General features: G+C 38.0%; 2 protein-coding genes across 5 annotated transcripts in view; one reads left to right on the top strand and one right to left on the bottom strand.

The window, feature by feature from the left end:
• The window catches only part of smad2 (SMAD family member 2), a 35,194-nt gene extending 33,365 nt beyond the window's left edge, over positions 1–1,829 (bottom strand). For 3 of the 4 annotated variants that reach the window (XM_088910505.1, XM_088910506.1, XM_088910507.1), the window contains exon 1: positions 1,228–1,803. The gene's annotated coding sequence lies outside the window, so the exon portion shown is untranslated. Of the gene's footprint in view, positions 1–1,227 lie in introns of all 4 variants that reach the window. The other variant, XM_088910504.1, reaches the window with a different exon arrangement.
• Positions 1,830–9,213: 7,384 nt separating this feature from the next.
• On the top strand, positions 9,214–23,511 carry LOC148838080 (coiled-coil domain-containing protein 17-like). The gene is made up of 13 exons (XM_088911153.1): positions 9,214–9,348; positions 10,327–10,485; positions 10,790–10,919; positions 11,759–11,912; positions 12,197–12,325; positions 15,724–15,863; positions 16,430–16,570; positions 17,597–17,748; positions 18,343–18,425; positions 19,755–19,970; positions 20,395–20,617; positions 22,372–22,482; positions 23,332–23,511. The coding sequence occupies exons 1-13, from the start codon at positions 9,214–9,216 to the stop codon at positions 23,509–23,511; spliced, it is 1,953 nt and encodes a 650-aa protein (XP_088767279.1).
• The last annotated feature ends 1,307 nt before the right edge of the window (positions 23,512–24,818 follow it).

Raw genomic sequence — 24,818 nt, 5'->3', positions numbered from 1 at the left:
CAGCATTGATAAGAATCGATTTCTGCGGCTGCTGCAAAGGAAGACAATGAGTAATAAACTCAAAAAAATGGTGAAGCAAACGCATCATGGGAATTGTAGCATAAACTTATTCTTTTAAATTTTACAAGACGTGAAACCTTCAACCAAACCCAAAAGGCGTCGCACTGTAAGTGTTAAAAACAAGATACCCCACTAAATTAATGTGGTCGAAGCTAATCAAACATTATTTTCCAAACAGAAGCCATCAAGAAAGAATTTAAAATGTCTTAAAGAAAATTATTTTAAGAAACGTTTATAAAATACCTCAAGTATATCTCAAATATAGCCACCCTCTATAGCTTTATTTAAACTTTTGAGAGGCAAGTGACAACCCCAAGCCTGTATACAAAAGACGTGCGCAATCGTTTTCACCTAGGGCTTGCAAACATGGGCATTACATATTCGATATATATGTGTTACATATTCGAAGTTACCAAATTACAAAGCCTAAAATAAAATGCACTCGAAAAAAAACAGAATTCGCGAGTTATGAACAAAGAAATCCTCACATTCACGCCCTACAAAATGTTTCTGTACCGTTTTCCGGTACTGGAACTAAGCTAGTCCTAATCGACACCTGAGGAATCTCGTTGAACTTAATATAGCCCCTTTTTACCTCACAAGTAAAGATGACAAGAGGCATCCAAACTAAAAGACTGAAATCACTTCATGATCCTTAGTTCAGGATTTTGTGATCTAAATATTTTAAAATTAAGATACTCTGATCGATTAAATAAACAAACTTGCAAAAACGAATTGCCCTCGCTTATGGACACTAAAGTAACCTAGGGCTCCTTACCAGGTACAGAAATACGAAGACAGCGACAGGGAATCAAAATACGTGAAAAGTTTTTGCCCATCTCTCTCCCCCACACAATTTTTCAGCAACAATTGCCGTTACGTAACACCCATCGTCACATATTCACAAAGCCAAAGCCCGGAGCATGGACTTCGAAAACCATAAATACCTTGAAAAAAATAAGAGAACCGGTCTCTAGTCGGATTTCCAAGAAACAAAAAAGCCCCAACTACAGTGACATCTCAAGTGAAGCAAAACAGATCGAAAAGGTATCACATCGAGCATGCAAAACAGGCCAGGCCGTCGCTAAAGTACATCAGCTAACATCGCTGCACTGATAATCCAAGGACTGCTAGGAGAAAACACACACACACTAAAAAAAAACTCACCTCGAAAGATTTTAAGTACAGTGTTGTTGATCAACGCTCAGGTTCCACTTTGCTGGAGTGGTGAAACCGCTGATGAAAATCTTGATCTTGCACGGGCTGTCCGATGCAGCCCAGCGACCCCGCAGCCACTAACTGAGCTACAATGAAACAATAAAACCCAGGATCGTCGCCGATGTTTATCCACAAAACAACCAGATAAGGCTATATCCCTGGCAGGAACCTCAGTGCATATTCGGCAGGCTGTCAGCGGGTTTTTTTTCCGTTTTCGGGCTAGCCAGCGAATTAAGATCCCGGGGAATATTTAGGGTTACTTTAGGTGACAGAAAAATAAACAGGATTTTAAAACATGTTTCCAACCCGCCCTTCTTTATCTCAAGCAAAATACTCTTACTTCCTTTTAAGCAGTATCATGCGAAAGGGGACTAGAGGCTCAAAACGATTAATTAAAATAACGTTTGCTTTAAATATATATTTTGTACAGATCTATAAATTATTTTTTTCAGCGAGTTTTTTCCCCCTTCTACCCCAGTCGCCCCGACACACTCACAGACGAACGGCCTCGCACTCAACAACCTATCTATCCCCACGGCTCGCTACGCGACAGCTTCCCGAGATTAAACCCGCCTTTTACCCTCCTATTGGGTGGTAGTGTAGTTCGAAGAGCGTAGCTCAGAATATATCATGCTCGCGATTGGTTAAAGGCAGTGTCAATCATATGTCGTCATGCGCAAGCAGGAACTAATAGTAGAACTAAAAGTTACGTATACCCATATATATTTTTATTCGCCGAAACGCTCTGTCAATAGAGCGTCTAGATTACATCCAGAGACTCAATTGGGCATTCTACTGTCAATCAAATGACTTCATAATAGATTTGGCTCAGAGGAGGGGTGGGGATTAGGAGGTTGGTGCGTTAGCTGAATCGTCTCAAAACATTTGTGTTGCTGTACCGCTATTGTGTTCCTCCGCCAAAGCAGATGAAGACAAAGTAGAGCTCTCTTTCTGGATGTGGAAGTTTTAGTAAGAAAGAGGGAGGACACGTGCGCGTGGTTTATGCGGTATGGAGAAAGGCTGAAGTCTTGTGTGGCGTCATGGCAGGACTGAAATATTTATTGTTGGATCTGTGCTGCAATAGTTACATAATTCATCACATAACCCCGTGCACAATCACTGTCCAAAAACATGTGGCACCTTTTTAGATGGATTTATACATGCAAACTATTGGTAAACACCGTACTGTTGCAATTGACCTTAGTTTTTCTACGTGTTTTCATTTGCGTTGCTGTGCGTTTAAGAAACAGCATGTTGACAAATCTTAAAATGGTCACATGAATTAATGTTTTAAGTATAAAAACACAAAATTTGATACATAATGACAAAAGCGGTTTCATATCGCCATAGTTACATAAAGAACTTTTACTTTTCTATACAATTGATCTTGCCTTTACAGCAGAAACGCAGCAGGTCAGGTTAACTACGTTGGGCACTTGTACGTTAGGAAATCCAGCTCCTTAGCTTTACGATACCTAATAACAGAATAATTCAAATATTTTCCGCTCATTTTTAATAACCGAACCGATGTTAAAAAAGTCAATCAGGTAATATGTCATCGCTTTCCAAAAATATATATGGTAACCCAGAAATAAACGAGGTTTTACAATGAGTAAAACGAAGTAATCAAACTTTCGTGCAGATCTAAATATGCTGGAACAGGCTGTGTAGAAAATGTATGAATTCTGTTTTTTACCTTTTTTTCTTGCTCCGAGAGACACTCATAGAAGAGCTGAGACGGAGCACTTTGAGAGACTGTATCTTTCTAGATAGTATCGGGGCCCGAAAGGTATTTCTGTTCCTTTTGTTGTATTTTGCAGACAAAAAATATCGCCATTCTTTACTTGAAACTGAACAGCAGCGTCTCCTTAGGATCGGTGTGTAGACACCTTTATCCAAAGCAGCTTGCAGAGGCCAAAGTTATTGTGTGAACGACTGTCCTGCTAGAAATAATGAATTATTGGTATTAATTCCCCAAAAGCAAAGCAAGGGGACGTTAAAATAAGCTTCTATTGTTCTCCAGATTCACAGGAAACGAGTAACTATCTCTTTTAGCACCTTCAATGCAGTCCTGTGGCTGAGACTAGGTGCCCGAGTAATGTTTTGATAGCTTTTGTGAAAAAAAGGAATTTGATAGTGGAACTAACTTTTTTATTTTCAGGCATCGGTACAGCTATGTAATTCTAGCAGGTGGCTGTTGGTGAGTGTAGCTTTTTGCCAACTTGGGAAAGAAACAAGGGAACCAGATTTAAAAAGATTTGAACATTGTAGAGACAGACGGAAACACACTGCGCACTCTAGCTGTGGCTGAATATAGTCTGTGGTGAGTATGAAGTGACAGGAGGTCATATGAGTGTCAGAAATAAAAAATATATATTTTGCTGTCTTCGGGATGCTGGACTTTTATATTTTATGTTGAATACACTGTTGTCTGGTTGGAAAAAAATGTTGATACAATGCTATTAAAGTTCTGTATTTTATTTTTCCCTGTGACTCTACCTGAAAAACAGAGAATAACTTAGCAAATCTGGCACAAAACAGGAATGTAAATGAAAAAAATCTTGCAAAACACAAAGGAAGCTCAATTAGCGAGAAAAGAACCAAGAAGAAAAGTGCAGATTGTATAAATTGCACCATCAAGATAATTATTTCTATTTTTATAATGCTTAGAACTGAAAAACAACACTAATAGCACTCTGGAGCACTGTTATGTAAGTGCTGTTCTCAGGGGGACCTTTCGAACCACTTAAGTACTGTAAAAAAGTGTTACTCTAGTCCATCTTAGTAGATATCCAATTAAACTGAATAGTTTGGAGGAAGACAGCTGATTTGGAAAAAAAAATAGAAGACCATTCCCCCTGTTATGGAAGAAAATAATTTTCTGCAGCCTCAGTGTCTTTTAATTTAATCTCTTGTTTTCCCTGGCCTTGGGCCCTGGGGGTGTTCCTGGTACTGGAAGCCCTGTTGTACATCCAACTCCATTTGACACTACTTAAGTACAGAAGCCTCAGCTCTGAACTTGCCCTTAACCCCAGCAATGGATAACTGTGGCCCTACTGGGTTTCATTCAGCCTGATCTCTAAGCCCATTAAGATAATTGAACACTTTTCCTAGGTCTTCAGAGCAGTAGCTGGTTTAAAAGAGCTTCATTTAACATTCTGGAATGTGGCCTTTGAGGGAAGTCAAAGCTTAGGGTGTCTCTGTGGTGACAATGGCACCATGAGCTCAAACTGCTGACGGTACTGCATGCCTCCCAGCCTACAGCCTCAAAATGCACATTTAAATTTGACCACTCAAAAGTTTTTTGATAAGGAAAATGTTTAGTTGGGGTCCACTTTAATTTTATTGGGACAGTGACTTATTGTCAGCCTCCTTGTTAAAATGTATAGGGTGAAGAAGGATGTCCCTAATTCTGTATAAGATCAGTTATATATAAACAGTATCCACAATATCAGGCCAAACATTTCAGGATCCTATTGATCTATTCACTCATTACAACAGCTATCCCAGAGACACGTGGTGTTAAACCTGAATGTGGACTGTGCAGAAACTCAGTACTTCTGATGAGTTTATTCTGACACAGCCAGTGGTGAGTGTTTTTGTTGTTATCCATAGGCACGAATTCCTCCTCAAGGCACGTGTCACCTTGTAAGTATTGATCCATTCATTTCTTAACTAAAACAGTTAATTAAAACATAAGGATACGTGAAACATTTTTTTCATATTTTCTATGGCTCTCTAGTTCTGGTTTCCAAATATCCTGTGTGATATGTGTTTTATTCAGTCAGTAGTATACTGTCAGGAGCCATATCACCCTGTGACTCACAACTGGCAACCCACTGAAGCTAAGCAGGTGTGAGCCTGGTTAGTACCTGGATGGGAGACATCCTGGGGAAAAACAAAGATTGCTGCTGGAAGAGGTGTTAGTGGGGGCAGTAGGGCACACTCACCCTGTAATCTGTTTGGGTTCTAATGCCCTAGTGTAGTGACGGGGACGCTATACTGTAAAAAAAAAAGTGCTGTCCTTTGGATGAGAGGTAAAATTAAGGTCTTGACTCTTGTCATGTAGTCATTAAAAATCCCAGGGTGTTTCTTGAAAAGAGTAGGTGTCCTGGCCAGAGTTCCCATTTGCCCTTACCAATCCCCATCTATGAATAGGCTTCATTACTCTGCTCTCCTCCCCACTGATAGTTGATGTGTGCGGAGCGTTCTGGCGCACTATGGCTGCCGCTGCATCATCCAGGTGGATTCTGCACATTGGTGGTGGTGGGGGAGAGTCCCCATTACCTGAAAAGTGCTTTAAGTGGAGTGTCCAGAAAAGTGCTATAGTAAGCAATTATTAGAATTATTATTTGCATCCTTAGTTATATTTCATAGGCTTTGTAGTTGTTAGATATACTTTCAGTATGTCAGGGAAAAGACCTGTAAAGAGTAGTACTTTGCCTGTGACCACTTCTGTAACAAGGACTTTCAAGCGTACAGTAGGTATATAGTTGGTAGATCAGAGATGATCAAAAATTAAGATGAGGGGCCGTGTGTTCAGGCTTAGGTGCTTTTTATGTTTCGTTGTACCGAGTTGGAAACAGTGGCAAACTGCGTAAATGCCGATGCTGAACACCAGATGGCGCCATTATGCGTCTATATCTGAAAAATAGTTTTGGCCTTACGGTAAACATCTTATTACTGGTTAGCATGTGGAATGTCACCTGCCTTAGAGGCAACATCCATGTGTAATTAAGACTTGTATAAAATCTCCATGGTTAGTTTTTGAGGGGAATAAGAAGAACGGTTGTGGTTTTGCTATTGTTTTAAAGATTACTGTTGGGAATAAAACATGCAGGATTCATGACGTGTACCATAGCATGCAATCATTTTCCTTTGCTTTGAATCTGTTTTATAAAAAGTATCGGATTTCTCTTTAATTTTCTCTGAATATTTATCTGATTATTGGACTTTTGTCTTTAATTTATGTTCCTAAATCTTTTAGTTTATTTCATTGACTTGGAAATATTTGTTCTAAAAGTTGTTATAAGAGTTGTTTTGAAATCCTTCAAAATGATTTTAAACAGTGCCATAAAGATTCTACAGTACTTACAGTAAACACTTTATTAATGCGCGATATATGTAACAAGTACTTTATATGTATATGCATAATGTATATCAAAACCGCTCACACAGCTAAATGAAGCCCAATATCAGTATTGATATAATTATAATTATAATAGTATCAGTACCTATCGTGGTCGTTGTTAATTTTCCGAGGCAAAGTATGATTCACACAGGACTGTCCAGAGCAGAGGAGATCCAGTGTCCTCCCAGACATAGAAATGTGTCCATCAGAGAAAAGTCAGTTCAATTAAAGTTTAAATTACTTTATTTTTAATTTAAATTAAGTGTGACTGCTTGTGAAGTGTGAAAAATGTTTATCCTTAACATTTAACAATACATGATTTAAATAGTACTATTTTTTTTCTTTCAGTACAGGAGATTTGTAAAAATGGCAACGTAACCGCACAATTACGAACCAATTTGCTGCATGAGTGGAGACAGAGCTTGTTGGAAGACACCGCAGTCTTAGCAAGGCTGATGTTTGCTGAAGATGCGTTGTCAAATGCCTCGTTGAATCCATTCACGCGGAAGTTCTGTGATTTTCTGTTTGACTTGGACTTGCATGGGGTTGAGACCTAGGATTCCAGACATTGAAATGTTCTCGTGGTTATCTTAGTAATCGCCTTTCTCTCGGGAGGTAAGGATCGCGGCAAAGGGGTCAAGTCAGAGGCTCGAAGGATGACGACAACAACATGACCCCCAGTGAGAAGATACCGGTCATATATCGGAGACATCGCTGAAGCGGGAGAGCAAGAACCAGCCCGGTTCACGATTTTCCGCTCAGATTCTTCTGAGCAATGTGGAATCATCGAGTCCAGGATCGACAGCGTGAGCTAGATAAAGAAAAAACAGCTGCACTCCCATGCACGTGAAACATGCCATGGGAAGACAATAAAGAAAACACTTTTTTTGTACTTGTACTGGCCTCTGATTTTCTATTTTTGATAAGTGAAATTTGGGGGTCCTGGTAGGGCTGGGCGATATGGCCAAAAACATTATCACGATAACAATTTTCATATCAGTCGAAATCGATAATTATCACGATAAATGTCAAATCATTATTTCTTTCAAGTTTAAAGGCAGATTTTTTCTCCTGAGTGAAAGCTGAAGAAACCAGACAGTTAATTGGTAAATTAAACAACTCCTTATTTTAAGAACACAACAAACACTTGCCAAACAGCAGAAACATTAAACAAATCTGAGGTAGAGAGTATTCAAGTCTTTTTTATGTCAAAACATGCATGAGTAAAATTTACAAAATAAATATCTTAATAGAAAAATTAAATACTGCAGTGTGATAAAACACACATAGAAGATGGCTCAGACTGCAAAGTTTAAAGTGCTCTGTTTTATGTCTGATCGTAAAAAGCCAAAATATCTCCAAATCACCGAAGTTGAATGCCCTTTTCTGTCGACGATGTCATCGTCCTTCGAGGTGGTTGTTGGCAGCACTACATTTGCTTCAGTGTCGCTCTTTTCTCCACTCTTACTACAATCCTGTCAGCCACCATCGTGTGGGTAAACACCACCACTTTAGCTGCCCGGTCTGCAACACGCACGCACACTCGCGCAGTATTTTGTGCGCATGCAGCATAACATATATCGAACATTTATCGAACTTTTGTTAAAATCATATCGCGATAATTATCGTTATCGAATTATCGCCCAGCACTAGGTCCTGGCAGCCAAAGGTATTATTGAAAAGTAGACGCGATTTTTACTTTTTGGGCTCAGGGTGCTACATATAACAATTGAAATTTGAATGTGTTTCTTCAGTAAAAGACGTATCTTTTTTAGGTGAGCAAGTCTTATATATTCATTAGGAAATATCCTCACTGTGGAATTCGAATTTACATATGTTTTTATTTGTACAATATATATTGATATATACTGTAACGTATACGGCCATCAGGGTGTGTAAGAGCCGGCTTACCAGAGCGGTGACGTCACCGCCCTTCCCTGTAATAGCAGGACTACAGCCACTAGGCTGTGGAGAGATCTCTCTTTAGCTCACCGGGCTGGGTCCCTGTTGAGTGATGCGGGAGTCCCGGGTTCGAGCCCCCGACGGTGTGGGGCCGACCTAATACGGCAAGGGCGCCCACCTGAACCCCGTTGCATTACAATACCTATGTACTCTGGTCATTTCTCTTAGTCCTTATGATCTCTAGGGGCGCAGTAACAAATCACACCGTGTAACTACTTGTCATACTGTGTTTTAACGTGTCAAGTCTGTGTCTTTGTTAAACGTTCCGGACACAGAATAGGGTTGTCCATATCCACGCCACAAGTATTAGAAGCCTGAATATCACCGACCTGCCATAAAGACATTACAAAATAAAAAAGACAATAATAATCTGTATCTTCGTATAGCGCTTTTTACCACACCCCTTAAGGCGCTTCATTTTGAATTACCCTTAAATATAAAGATGGGCAAATTCATCACTTTTTTTCTAATGTATTTGTGTTATTTAATATCTGATTTTCCAGAACCATATGCATGGAAACTATATACAAAACACATGACAAATAAAATTATTATTAAATACGCGTTCCTTTTTTCCTTCAGGATGTGCTGTCATCTCTGGGTGGTGTGCTATTTGTGTTTATATACAACGCCTCCGTTACTAACCAGCTTCAGAGCTCTGTGTTTGTTAGGCTAACTGTGAGACGGGGGTGGGTCGCCGCAGGAAACGAACTGGAAAAATATCTGTTTAATTTCTTTAACAACACGCAGTTAACCTAAAAACGGAGATTATTTAAAACTAATGTGAAGCTAAAAAGACACCAAGACACGCTTCTGTTTATTGCGGGGATTCGAACACAGCAATGACGGACTTTTTCAACTGTTCCAACTGCAACATGTCTTTCAAATCTGCGCTTTTGCTTGGGAAGCATAAAGAAAAGTTCTGCATTGGAGGAGATATTGGCAAAACCAGAAAAACGCAGACTCCTGAAGATATGGTATTGGCTTATTAATTGTATAAATTTACTTTCGGAATAGCGATACATCGATTTTGATACTCCATTACAGTGGGTATAGGCTAAATCATCTGTGCAATGCCATTGTAATAAAACTGAAATGCGGTCAGATATTAGTTAATACCGTAAAATTGTCTTAAATGCACATTTGGCAACCGAAATAAAATATATGATAAAATTACTATAACATATAAATTGCGTTTGTTCCACTTGTGTGGGAAAACTGATTACATTTCTGTTACCGGTATTTAATATTCTTGAAGGTAAAAAAAAAAAATATTCCTCAACATGATTTAAAGCAGTAATGAGATATAATACTGCAGAATAAAGATATTTGCTTATTCATTTGTATATATACATTATTGGAACGTTAATTTGAGTTTCTCTTTGTGAATATGTGTGTACAAGATCGTAGCATACTAAAATATCCTGCTTTGACACTTCTAGACATAACAGCAATCATAAAATAGAGAAAGCAAAACCACCAAATCTTTGGCTTTGTGCAACATGCAGGGCTGAAGTAAGATGATAATGCAGAAAACAGGTGCTATGGACAGGGACTCAACTTTGTGGTGTCCTTTGAATGCCACTTGCAGTAAAGAGGTCATTCAGCGTCTGAGGTACCCAAGGAAGAAGATGAATTTATAGTCATATAGACAGTTTATAGTCACATGTCTAGAGGCAACTGGTTATCATTTCAGTTATCTTTTTTATGTTGAAACGCTTGTGGTTGCTACAGTATCCTAATGCTGTATCTGCCAGGTAGGAATTCAGCTTATATACTGTATTAGTTTTGGTGGATGACATTACAGGAAGAAGGAGGCTTGTCCCACTTGGACCTACACAGATTTGAGTTTGTGTGTCTTCTCTGATTCTATCTTTACTGTTCAAGAACGATCCCTTTGTTCAAGTGGTCACTGTGATGCGACGGGGCTCTACAATGTTCAGCTCTCATTTTAGATCGAAAGAGTGAAGGATTATAAGAAGAGACGCGAGGAGCTGCGAAAACAGCATGAGGTGCGCGAGAGGCAGTTACTTCGCGAGATGGAAAACAGAGCAACGAGCTCAGGCCCTGAGGTTCAGGAAGTCACCCACACCATGAAATCCACCAGTCAACCAGTAAGTTCAGTGCTTCTTCCTTCTTTCCTTATATCTTGTCTGACTTCTTTGATGTGTTGATTGGTTGGTTGATGGACTGATTGTGTGTATCTTAAGATAGCCCAAATTAATTCGGCCCTGTTTATTATGAGGGCATGATCTAAGACCCATGCACGCTTAGTGACTTTCATGAAAAGGGATAAGCCAAGCATTGGCATAAATTGGCACAAAATAACAAGATGTTGGAAGAATGCAGAATTCAGTAAACCGACTCTCCCTTTCTACTTCTCATTATTACTGTCTTCCATGCACTGTCTCTCTGCAGACAGGCCAAAGCTCCAGAGCCCTGTGGATGCAAGAACATGACACCCAGGTGAGGCAACTGGCAGAGAGTCATGGGAAACATGTGACTGAGATTGCTAACGAGAACAGAGTACTAGAAAAACAACGAAAAGGTAATTAATATCATTAGTGCAAGATTAAGATTGGTGCAATAAATATTTTCAGTGACAAAATAAATTTGATTTTAGCAGATTAATCTAGTAACATCTTAATAGTTCCTAGCAAGACCTCTCTGTGAGGTCATGTTCCATACTGGGTCTTCCTGTGTGGTGTTTTGTGTCTCTTCATTATTGCTTGGTCTCTGCACTGGGCTTTCAGACATGGCTCTTTACAATGGCTTGTACCTAAGGGCCTGACCTGACATTAGTTAAGGATAATTAACAGTTTAAGATCCATGGAAAAAGATTAAGGACTCCTAAATGATGCATAATTGAACTACTGTAACTAGTCCCACAGTTTTTCAGCTGGTCAGGATAAATCAGAGACAAGGAAACGAGCTGCGTTTTAGATTGGAGTCCCCAGGAGACATAACTGGGAAGATCTTTGCTGGTTTGAATTTCACATAATGTATGAGACTCAGTTCAAGGCATCTTTTCTAATGTAATATGCCCTTATGGTTTTGGATTACCTGAATCATTTTTCAAAGTGCACTGACATCTAATTAAAGATGCCAGTAGATTGCAATCACTTCTAATATAAACTAAAGACAGAAGTTCTATTTTTAAACATACCAACATAATTACTAGCTCCTCCAACAATCTTATGCAAAAATTATTTCTTGAAATATACATGTACATATGATATCAATAGTACATTTTTTAATCAGATATTCTTTCCAACAGGCTGTGATTATGATATACACTGAATTGACAAGTTTCAGACTTTTCAGGGAATATTTAATTTTGAAGCTCTACTAAAAGTATGTTTGTAAATTGTTGATTTGTTTTTGTAGAAATTGACTCACGATTACAGGAGCTGTCTGAACAAACAAAGAACATGTCACAGGTGAAGAAAATGCTGGAAGAACTAAAAGCTCAAGAGCAAAAAAATGCCCTTCTACTGGAGACCTTGAGGGAACAGCTTCAGTTTCTTCAAATGGAATCAATGTATGTTGATTATTACAGGGTCTTTTCTTTCTATGAGTTTAATTTACATATTCGAGATGGGCTTTTTCTAAACAGGAAAGATATTTTCATTAACAACCTTCTTCCTCCACACACATTGTGCATGACTGTAACTGACTGGGCTCTTGGCATTTAAATTGACTACAATGTGAAGTAATGTGTTGATGTGTTGAGCAGGAAATGGAAGATGTGAATATCTGTGAATATCTTGAGGGCAGCAAAAGCAACAAGGATGTTGACCATTTGACTTGTTATTTTCACTGCAGGAGGAACAAAACTGAAAGCAGGCACAGTGATTCACGCCTCTATACCTTCAAGAAAAAGGAAAGTGACAAAACTCATTCCCATACCTACATCCCATTCTATGGAGGAGGTGCACTGTCTTCAGAAATTAGGTGTGTGGTATTTCCCCAGCATCACTTCCTGCCTGAGCAGGCCACAAGACAATCTCTCTTAATAACCAGATTCAGAAGTTTCTTTTCTCAAAGTTCACCATGGCTGATTTTGAATGGTTGGTCTTCATTTTTTCATATGCTTTTTTGCATCGTTACAGAATTTGGAATGTAATCTACCTTTTATTTCACCACACTTTCCTGAATTATACCGTGGCAATGCAATGATTTCAGCATATTTAGAATTTTCTTAAGGGTTATAGTACACAAATCTTATCAGCCTTTACAGTGATCATTTATATTGTTTTCATTGTATAGCATACTAAAGCAAAATTAACACACAGTAAAGCCAGAGAAAAGCAAAGTCAAAGTATAAAATATAAAGCATCAACTTGATAAACACGCAAAAGCATGATGCAGGTTCAATACTGTACATCTTCATACAATATAGTTGTTTTTTCCCCTTTCTTACCATAGTTCACTTTTATAATGCTTTGGGACCTTAGAGAAACCACAAAAGGGGCATTTCAGTAAGTTAAACAATGATCTTGATAGAAAGAGGACACAAGGGTTTATTTATCAACAGAGGAAATTCAATTCAAATATACCATAGAATGAACAAACTCCAAAGAACAGTAACCCATTTTTTAATGATGAAAAAAAGAATAACCAAAGGACAAATAAGAAACAACCTCAAAAGTAGGTCTACTGGTTCTGAAAGAAAATTTCCTGTATAAGCTTTTGCAGCATTATTATTTTTTAATTAAATGAATTTAATCAACAGAACTTTGCCAACCAAAAATCATTTTACTTAAACTGACATGAAAAAGGTTTGTGTTTGTCTTATGTCTTGGTTTAGAAGAATCCTCAATTTTACCATCATTCGTGAAGCTTATACATATTCTCATGCACAATCCTTGAAACACAGTTGCAGAAGGATGTCAGGTCGAGCTAACCTGCAAAATAAAATGTCTTTTCAGCTGCATTTTTTTCTTTTTAAGTGTTGTTGGGTGTGCACACTTTGGGCTCTGTGTTAAAGTTAATGCTGTGCTCTAATATTAGCATGTTATGTAACTCATGCATAGAAAGTCATCACTGAGTGGGCATTCTCCAGAGATCGTGACACTTTTGTTGGAGAAACTCCATTTGCACCTGAATGTCACAGGGTGACAGAGGTGGAAGCAGGGCAACAGCTTGGGGGTACTTGCATATAACAGCCAGCGTCTTTGGTAGGGTGTGGTGTCCTTTTTTTTTTCTCTTTCTCTTTTGTGCCCACTTGCCTCTCCTTTTAAAAGCTCTTCCTGCCACATTTGCGGAAACAATACAGCAGACAGCTGTCTACCTGGAATGGAATGGCACTAATTACCATGTGGTAAGAGGTGACACGCGAGGTGTGTGAAGTTGTAGAGCCAGTGGGGACTGGCCCTAGAACAGAGTGGCGGGAAAAAAAAACAGAGAGAAAGAAAAACCCAAGCTCCACACCAGGTGGAAATCTGCATGCTAACACGATACTCAAAAAGTGTTATTTGTTTATGCCTGGCATGCTTCTGTGATCACCTGGACAGTCTCCAGTTGCCTTACTTGTGCAGGTACAGGAGTCTCTTCCTCGTCCCACCAATGTCTCTGTTGTGGATGGCCAGGGGGCAAGACTAGTTGAATGGAACATTACCAAAGGAAGGCATTAGCAACTGAGATAATGTACTGGGATGGGATTTCCTTTTATTTTTCTTGGGGGCTTGGCAGTGGAAAGTGGTCCTGAAGAGCTGAGACTGAGGCGACGAAAACAAAGAAAGCTAACTAGTACTGTACAGTATGTTTTTTTTAACATAATTGCATATTTCTCTTACAATAAGTTACCACAGCTTACTCTAGGGAAAAAAACCAAGAAAAAATAAGTATCTGCAAAAGATACACACAAATTCAAATTAATCCCATAGTCTCCAGTCACCAGGAAAGGTTTCAAGGGCTACACCTTCCACGCCACACAGTTCTGTCCCTCTCTGTTACTTGCCATATTCCCCCCCAAAAAATCTCAACACGCCCCACTTTGCTGAATCAGCTCGGCCCAACATCTGCCACATTGAAGAAGAAAGCTCAGAGCCACCCTTCAGCTGTCTTTGACTTCCTATTCCACATGACAGTTGTCTGCTTGGGATGGGATGAAATGCTGGGCCTGGAGTAGTTGAGAACTGATTGTGAATCATTTACTTTCTGCTGGGGCTGTTTTCTTTCTTTTCCTTCTTCTTCTTCTGATAAGAAGCAGACCACTCTTCAGAAACACAGAGGGAAGCAGCACAGAGAAACCCTCTGGTGTGGGTCTATCAGTAATTGAAGGAAAGCTAGCCATGTTTTTCTCACTGAAACAAACTGGGCCCCCTGGATGATTTTCGTAGAATATCCCAGCCATTGCAGATGCTGGGTTGTGCAGATTTCTAATTTTTCTCTTCTTCCAAATATTGACTATTGGAACTTTTCTATGCTCCTTTATTGTGTGATTTTTATTTTTGTAGATATATTATTTTACTTCCTTTTTTTGACTCTCTACTCCTAACATTCTAGCTTGTAGACCCATCCTGATAGCAAAGGTCAGATACTCCTTTTTGAGCAGTAAGGATTTTTAGGCTTTTATTGTTTTTTTACTGTTACAGTACTCTTTTACTGTTTAAGCGGGCTGTGTTTACCCTCTCGTCATTATGGCTTACATTGCAGGATAACATTTCCAGTGTTGAATCTCCCTGTCTTGTGCTGGTCTGTTGATATACTGGTGGCTACAGCACCCCGAAGTTGTCACTATTGTAACACTGAGGTTAAGTGGCTTTCATGATGGATCATGAGGTTTGCTTTTGTGTTTCAAACACACTGATACAGACTAACATAACTGACATTGCAATTTTTAGTGCTAAATTATTATACTGAATACTGTCAGCAGCACTGAATCTATTAATGGGATAGGCACAAAATAGAATAAAAAAGCTAAAAAAATGTTTAAGTGTAAACATTTTTACACTTAAACATCTGTTTGGTTATGGCAGTGGTCATTAGCTTTGTTTATCTCTGTGTACCCTTTTGACTTCAGTCTAGTGTACGTAACTGCAATAGCACTGGTTCACAAATAAATCATTAAACTCATTATAGGAAAAAGATGTGTTGAACAAATTGTGACCTATGTTGCGATGTTCTTAAAATGTGTTTAGCAGTATGAAAGTCATGAGCTGACAGACAGTGAAACCATACAGTGGTGGTGACATGAGAGTTTTATTAGATCAGTCACAATCTTTTATTTAGATTTCATTCTTCTTTTCTGTTTACTCAGGTGGCATGTTATTATTCTCGGATAACAATTGTTTAATTCTGAGAAAGCATTGTTTTAGCTCCCTGTGCATTCTGCTCTAATTTCTCAGTGCTCTGCGGCTGACCTATCTGCAGAACGGTGGGAACGATCAATTGATCTTAGCGCAGCTGCATGATCTACTGAATGAAGCACTGCAGGTGGAACAACAGGGAAAACACATACATCCCAGTGAAATGAACAGCCATAAGAGTGAGTTCTCTCTGACTTTGCCTCCACTGTAAGGGAGAGATAGTGGGACTCCTGAAATGTACATAACTGTTCATGTATTCCCCAATGTTTAAACAAAGTTCCTGTAATTTTGTTTGTTCACTTTTCACTGTTTGACAAATGTTTCCTCTCTTATTGTAGCTGACAGAAATATTGACATTCTCCTGTTACAAGTGTAAAGGAGACTTTAAAAAAATATAAGAATAAATGCACCGCTAGATAGCATTGCTTCAAATGAACCTGGGCAATATGTTTGTTTGCCCTTCATGAGTAAAGTGAGATGTCAATATTCAAGGATATTGTGCTGTCAGTTATAAATAAAGACTAGAGAAACACATGCATTGCACTATTTTTTAAAATACCAAAATTCACGATAACATTAATGCAGGATAAATCTCAATGGAAACTCCCATGTCTGTAGCAAACATATGCTTTAGACCTCAGATAAGGGAGAAAAGGTAAGAAATTGAAAGGTAAGGCATAAAATGATGCGGAAAGGACTCCAAGCCTTGGAAGGTAATGGCTTCTTTACCTGTTTCAAACTACAGGGGAGTATGATTCAATCAGGCGTCATCTGAACAGGGACCTCATTGCTGTAGAGATAGAAAATCAGCGTCTGGAAGAAGATTTTATAAAACTTCAAATGAAAAGGAAAAGGGATCCCAGGCAGCTAAGAGCTCCACACAAATGTAAGCTCACATTTTGTTTATTTTATTTGCTTTTGTCCCTCAACAAAAGAAGTGCACAATTCCTCATAACTGAGTTCTCTCACATTCAGCTTGTATTTCACATAAAGCCTTGTTAATGCGGTCATAATCGCTTAAATTAACACTAAAGGAGTTATGCTAAGCATTAAACCTAGAAAGCATTCCTTGCCATAAGTTAAACATTTTTTTTCACCAGAAGAGATTCTTTCTCCATTCTAGACAAGCACATGTGACTTTTTGTGAAAAATGAAACAGCTATTCAAAAGGCATGGAAGGTTAAAAAAGTATAGAATTATGATTGTGAATTAATTGCAGTAAATATTAAGAATATAAGAAGATACAAATGGGAAGCAACCTTTCAGTCTCTTCATGCTGCTTCTTGAAAGCCTCTGCCTACAAATTAGATAAAAGGTCTAAGCAAGAATAAATATAGATTGTATTAATAGGATGCACAGTGGCATGGTGATCGCCATTATTGCCTCTTGTTTCCTGAGTTCAAATCTAGACAATCATATGGATTTTCTGTGAGTGCCACAGTTTGTTCAAATAACATTCCTAAGATATGCAGGCTACATTTATTGGTATTTCTAAAATGTAGGTGTATATGTCCTGTAATAGACTGGCATCCCATCCAGAGTGTAGTCCTGCCTTGTACATTATGCTTTGTGGAGACTCTAGGTTACTGCAACCCTTCCTGGAAATAAGCGGTTTTCACACAATATAGAGTATATTGGCCCTTATTATATTCTTAACACCTACTGGTTTCTCTGCAGGAATTTCAGTTTCCATCTATCCATTTTCTAACTGTTTTATCCAATACAGAAATGCTAGGGAGCAGGAGCCTGGAATGTTAATATGTTATCATATAGCTATTATATATCATTTTATAATATCCAAGCTATGTAATATGTTAGGTTTTATGTATTTTAAATCTATTCTTTTTTAATATACTAGATTTAGATTTTTATATGCAGTTTCTTTTAAGCCTTTAATAATGACTACTGACAGACAGACCTGGTGACCAGAAAATAAAGGCTCTGAAAGCAGATATTGACCTCCTGAAGCAGCAGATTGAGATACATCGGCTCAGGCGCAAGGTGAAGCCTGCAACAGTGCAGGCACCAGAAGAGCGGACATTTCTTTCTCCTCTCCCTCCACTGGTATGGCTACAGATATCCTCTCCTCCATGTGCAAATACAATTGTGTATTAGGATATGGTACTCTTTAATTTTCCCTCAGTACTCCAGTGCTTGTGGTGTAAATACCAATCCTGACAGACCTGTCTGTGCCAGGGCCTAGCGTGATGCATGAGGTAAGAATACCACATTGTTTATACTCACATTTGTGCAAGCTATTGTGTGACATGCACACTGTAATCTCTGTGTCAAAGCTGCTGATTTTAATATACAGAAATCTGTATGTACAGCGTGTACAACAACTTCCATTGGCTTTTGTACACCAGATGCACAGACAGGTATCCAAAGCCACTGTAAAGGGAACAGATTGGATAGAAACTAATATAACTAATACTGTACATAACAGACAAAAAAACACAATACAGAAGTAGAAGCTGGCTCCAAAAAGTATTTATATCTTAAAAATGTGACATACTTTTTTAATTGTGCACTAAAATAGAAATAATATTTCTTTTACGTATTTCTTCATGTACAGCTACCTATGAAATTGCCAACATTTTTTTACCGGATCATACGCAAGTAAAATGTGATTATTTGGATGTTTATGTATTTATTTAGGAGGATGTGAGATTGCAGACACCAGCCCTTGTAAAACATTACTTAGAAGCTAATGATTTAGGACCTGCTCCTTACGACCCAGTGTAAGTCAGTGTTGTCTTTCATAAGATATTACAATTGTAATTTGTGCAGTGAAAGAAAACATTGCCTTGTGTTTCTTTGTCTGTTAAAAGTTTATTATATGTAATTCAGATTCATTACTCAAAGCAAGGCAAGGAAGCTGATTGGTTTAAGACTATAGTGCTGTGTACTTACTTTTTGTAATACTCAAAATGTATTCTAGCCTCTTCAAATTCATATATACCCTTTGCAAAATGTTATTCTTGATTAAAATGAGAAGTTATATTGCTCCATAAAACTACCTAAATATACAAGAGTTTCGAAAGACTGCATGAGACTACATGGATGGACCACTTAACTGGCTGTAAATTTGCAGAGGATGATCAGCAGCTCAGGTGACCATGTTGTTTGCTTAAAAGACAAAGAATATAAATTAAGTATACAGAAGATAGGGAGAAACAAAGCCATCTTCACCATAGTAGTCCTCCTCACTGAATCGAATCAAGTATTGTCCACTGAAAGGATTTAGGCTAAATTTAGGAAAAACATATGTGTTTTCATATTGGTGGCTACATTTCATTTGTTACCCATGTAAATTTGGGTGCCTTTTTGTTAAGGACAATAGGTTGTCTTTTTTAGCATCAGTTTAGTGGACAGCTTAGTTTAATGGACACTTCTGGATGATTAGTTTGGATTAAAGTGATTTAGGGGTTGATTTTAGGGATGTAGTGAAGAAGGCTGGAAATAAGGAGATGGACTCTTCTATTTCTGTGTTTTGTGCTAATTTGCTTAGTAAATATTTGTCTTTCAAGTTACATTTTCTACTACCAAATTTCACAGAAGATTAAACAACCTAGCATGGTATTCCCTGATGTTAGCTTTCATAAATTGCTTGTACTGAAGCCGGTGCTGTGACTGACTGATAAAAATAATTACTCTAAAAAAGATTTAAACTTAACTGCTTTAACTTCTGTTCAACATCTAATACTGCTGCCTCCTCTCTCATATAACAATGTGCTTTTGTTTTAGTAGAAAACATTTAAACTGTGCTTGTTTTTTCTTGAAAGCCTGGCAAAACCAATTCACTCAGGAGCTACATATTGTATAATGTGTCTTAATGTATGAATGGCCACTGTACAGTATGTTGAACCTAATGACAGTCAAACACTTAAAACATGGTTGTACCTCTTGATGAAGAAAATGGTGGCACACCTATTTTGCATTTTCCGTTAAGGCATATTTAGGATTTTTTTTTAATAAGCCTTTACCACATGAAGCATAAGAGGCCAGATGTCAATACTGAACTGTGAACCCTGAGAGTTTAGCAAGCTCTTGTGTGTGATTCTTTGCAGAGCTGGCTTTGTGGTGTTTTATGATTTCCTCTTGGGTCTGGATCCATTCTATCGAGTCTGCCGCTTGGTGGTGGGGTTGTACAATGGGCCACAGGAAATGGGCAGCCCATCTTCACTGCCTCCTGTCTACTGTGAGCCCACCAGCCTATCTCTATATCACCCTGATAACAGGAAGGGGAACCTGGCAATGCTTGCGATAAAACAGGCTGTACCTAGGTAAGGTGAAGTTCTGAAAAGTCCAACAGTTAACAGCCTTGAAGCACAGGGCACAAAGTGGAACCAAACCTTAAACAGAATTCCAGTCCATTACAGATCCCACTCACACAAACTGGGACAATTTAGAGACACCAGTAAACTGAAAATCCACGCAAACACAGGGACCGGAAAAGCTGTGAGGCAGCAGAGCTAACTGCCTCATAAGTCACCAGGATCAGCTTCTTCAAAATGTGTTTCTCTTACACACATTAGGAATAAACTTTTTACATACTTTACATTTTATTAAAAGTAATCTCATACTGTTTTCGTATTGTATCAAATGTACTTTTAAAGCCTATTAGATACTCTATATATATGAACTGTAAGACAGTACAATAGCCATGATTGTGCCAAAGTGAGCAGGTATATATTTATTTCTTTCTAGAGTACGGCCCTCTCCTACTATCTCTCTAACCCTGGAGTTACAGGCCTCAGGGGGATATGACCCTTATGGACAAGAAGTGAGCCACCTCATATCGAGAGGCTGGGTAAAGGTTGACATTTTTGACACTCACAATCGAGTAATCAGTGGGAGGTGGAAAGTACCTATCCGAATTCTCCCAGTGAAGCCATCCCTGACTACATGGGAAATGAATGGAGTTGCTCAGGTAACCCGTCTATGTGCGTCAGAAGAGATCCGTCATTTCCATACACTATTTATTTTTATTTTCCTGAAATGCTCCAATGCCAGAAATAGAAATATTCTGTGTTGTATTTATGCAAAGCATTAATATAAGGAATCCCCAGTCAATTTGTCTGCCTGCTCAGCAGCACATAATGGAGAGCTAGATTGAGCAGAGTTCCTTACTTCACCAGAACAATTTCAGAATCTCAATCAAAGCAGTGGTATTGTGTAGTTCAGTTACACAAGCCATTAGCTTTATCACCAAAGCCCACAGCTTAAGGCTATCCTTCTAAAATACAGGACTGGTCTACAGATGTTTTCTAAAACTTGTAGAATGCATGCCACATCCCATTTAGGCTTTTCTGACTGCTTGCAGAGACTCAGCATGGGAGTTCTGATATTTTGGTTAATCAATGCATCATTTTTAATGTTTACCAAGGCATCATGTGGCTTAGTGGTTGACTGGGAACCAGGAGATTGTGGGCTCAAAACCCTGGTGTTGCAGCCTCAAACAAGATACTTCACCCAAATTGATCCAGAGGACTGCCCAGTTAGGTTAAATCTTTGGTCAAAAGCATCAGCCAAATAAATAAATTAATTCATTAATAATGAGAGAGTTAATGATTTGTATTAGTTATTTGATGGTATGCAGGTATTTTCTGACTTTCTTTGGCTGAAACATCAATATCTATATTCTGGACAGGGTGGTCAGGATCTGACCAGAAAAAAATGAATGAAGAATTGGCCATTATGAGGAAGGGATGGGTGGGGTGTTATAAGTGGGTTAATGGGGTTAATGACTTCTACTATACACCTTGGCTTGAGATTATACTATAAATAGAAGGTCTTCCTTTCTCCCACTTTCATGTCTAAATCCATTAATTTAAGGATTTATGGAGATTACAAATTAAGAACATTGCCAGCTGGCTGAATTAGTTTCAGAGGCCAGTGAATGTATCTCAGGCTTGTCTAAAATTACCTCTTTTAATTAATGCAAAACTTATTTGTATTCTCTATGGGAGCAGGGTGAAATCAGGTTTAGTTTTTTTATATGTTATCATATTAATAATGCTTTCATTTTCTACTTCTAAATAGTTGTACCACTTCTTTAATGATTTGATGCTTTCAAGGCTGAAGTGAAACTGCCAAATTGTATAAAGCTATTCAAAATTGCTTTGAATGGGCTGCTGTTAAACGACACTCACTAACGCATTTCGGTGCATGATACTAATTTTAGCAGCAGTAGGAACTCAAAAGGCCTCAAGAGAACAGGAATTTGTTCCATCTGAAAAGTAGGCTTAAAAGACACCGGCAAACAAAGTAGTTTCTATTTTTACAACACAGTTTGACTCACATATCAAGTTATATGGTTTTTATTGATTAATGAAATTCAGTATAAGTAATGATACCTAAATTGTTTAAATCTTTTTGGCTGTTAGCCAAAAGATTTTTGTTTTTTTTTCCACATTTTTAACTAAATTCACAGTCAACATACTGAGTTAATACTTATATAATGAAGGAAACATCTTTTAACAGTGACAAATCCAGAACATCAATATGCATTTGAGCTGTTACGTTTTAACAACTGGATTGCTAATATGAAATAGGCATGGTATTACTAAGAGAGTTTGTTTTATTCCACTTCAGAGAAATAGCATTACACCAAACTGCTTTGTCACCTTCAATTTGCGTATTTCTAAGGCACAATCATTAGTCTTCTTCCCTTTCTCTCTGTAGCTGGATAACGCTGAACTCTTCTTGCGCATCGTGAATGCCAGAGATGCGGATTTACAGAGCTCTGCTCCGATCAGCCAGAGCAATGCTGGACTTCATAAATACCCACCTCTGGTATGTTGAAAAATGTCTAGAATAAATAATACAACAGCTTTAGATATAGATCATACAAATTATGACATTCTATGTATCTTTTTTGAAGTTGGAAAGGATGTTTACATGACTTAAGAACTAAGTTTTAGAACTACCAATTAAGTTTAAGGAAGAGCAGCAACAAATTGTAGAGGTGAATCAAGGCTGACAACTATAGGATCTGGTGAGCAACTCAACAAAAGATGACAGCACCTACTCCTACTGTACCTGCAGAGTCACATTCACATTTAAAGCAACACAGGGAAGTGGTATTATCTAAAATCAAAACAGCTGCTGCGGTCGCTGCAACCAGCGGTCTACTTTTTAGCGCAGTGTTTATAAATACACATTTACCATTTAATGATGTTTCTGTTGGCACAACACTGAAGTATTGTTAAAATGAGGCATGCACCCAATGATTTTAATCCAGAAAGCAGAGTGGAGAATATCCCATCTTTGTAAATAGATACATCGCTCTGATCCTTAATGAGTGTGTGTGTGTCGGGTATTTCTTTTTAAATACAACTCTTAATAACACCGTGGAACTCAAGATCATCTTGAATGGATCAATTTGAGTAGTTCAAAAGAAATACTAAACCAGCAGCTTGCAAGGACTGGGGTTCCTTTCCCACTAGGGATCATACTGAAACTCAGCTTGCAGTTATTTTGGTCTCAGCAGAACAAGAAAGGATGGAGTGAACCAAGCAAAAACTATAGATTCTGCTCTGCATACAGTACTCCCTTCTGACTTTATAAGATTCTTTTAATAACCAGTTGATTCACTGATTTGTGTTATTATAGTATACAGTACTTTACTTCTGTTTCCCTCAGAGCGCTGCAAGGACTTCTTTTCCTACAGAGGCTTCTGTTCCAGCTTACCACTCCCGTCCTCGGTACCCCATGTCTCATCTTTTGCACCCATTTTACACTGAAAGTGTGGACCCCCCGCCACCCACAGAGATGCCGTTTGAAGAACTGGAGCAAAATGCCTTTGAATACCGGGGCACCTAGCAAACAGAAACTGTCCTAATAGTTGCTTAGTGCTATGATCTCTGTCCATGTGTTTCAAAAGTCCACGCGTTTACAGTCACAGTAAAATGTTAATGCCCTCTTCTGTCATCTGCAAAATCGAAGGAATATGCTTTTTATGGAAAAGTTAAGTCACTCACTTAATGCTGATTTTCAGATCACGTTTTTGCGTTTTTCAATTTGTATTATAACATTAATTTGTTTTATGGTGATTTTTAAACATTTTTTGCCTCAGAACAATTTTGCAATTGTAAAAGGACAATGAAGCAGGGCCTGTAAAGGTCTAAAAAGGCCTGTAGAGGGCAGTTCCAGATTCTCTACCCATTATATTACTGTAGTAATTGTTTATAGAGATAAATGGTGAATGGATTTAAAAAAAAGAATAATAGCAGTTTTTGTAATTTTTTTGTGCAAAAATGAATGCATGTAATGAAGTGCGCTTTATTTACTAGCTCATGAAGCCTATTTTAAATGCACTTTAAAAGAGCTGTGGGTTCTGACCATTGATTAACCACTTATTAGGTAAAAATGTCTTACATATAGCTTATCTCTGTAATGTGTATCTAAAATTGTATAATATAAAATAATTAATAATTTATATACATACATATAATTGTCTTAGATTAATATACTGTAAGTAGAAAAAAAAGTGGTGATTGCTGTTGTCAAAAATTAAACTGCAAACATTACAATCTCTATCTTTTAAAATTGTAAAAATGTTAAAAGTATAAAAAATGTAAGAACTGTGTTTTCAACAAATAACTAAAACTTGGGGTCTTAGAATAAACCTCAATTTAAAAATGATTTATTGAAAAAAAACTTGTCTGATATTTGCAGGATTGCATTTGTCTTGTTGGATGTTTGACATCTTATTTGTGTGCACTTTTTAGGCACGAAATCACACTGCACACAAAGAGAAAAGTGTTTTACTTAATTTCAAAGGAGAGACAGAAAATAGTTAGATTAAGAACATTTTTAATGTTAGTTGAATTAAACTTGAAGGAAAAAGATTTGCCCAGAAGTGTATAGGTTAGTACATACTCTGTGGGTGGTTCTCCCAGCTGTACTCAAAAAAGGGATGTCCACTGAAAAGGCACTTGATCTTTAGTATGTAAAGCATTTGCAGTGCTCACTCCCCAGGTTTTGCCATAGATGAACTTCTGCCCTGCAAAAGGAAAGATCACTTGAACTTCAGAGTTATGGTGCTCTCAGAAGACATTGCCATCCCACTCTGTTAATTTTTTTACAATAAAATGTTCACTCTAAGTATCTTTATCCTCCCAGTAATG

Source organism: Atractosteus spatula, chromosome 3, assembly GCF_055471065.1.
Source record: "Atractosteus spatula isolate fAtrSpa1 chromosome 3, fAtrSpa1.hap1, whole genome shotgun sequence".
In the NCBI taxonomy this organism is placed as follows: domain Eukaryota; kingdom Metazoa; phylum Chordata; class Actinopteri; order Semionotiformes; family Lepisosteidae; genus Atractosteus; species Atractosteus spatula.
The sequence above is the reverse complement of the archived record's forward strand: the minus strand, read 5'-3'. Positions and strand labels throughout refer to the sequence as shown.

Coding starts and splice junctions, on each gene's coding strand:
- LOC148838080 (XM_088911153.1), top strand. CDS start 9,214: ATGACGGACTTTTTCAACTGTTCCAACTGCAACATGTCTTTCAAATCT. Junction 10,486..10,789: donor TGAAATCCACCAGTCAACCA/GTAAGTTCAGTG, acceptor GTCTCTCTGCAG/ACAGGCCAAAGCTCCAGAGC. Junction 22,483..23,331: donor TTCATAAATACCCACCTCTG/GTATGTTGAAAA, acceptor TGTTTCCCTCAG/AGCGCTGCAAGGACTTCTTT.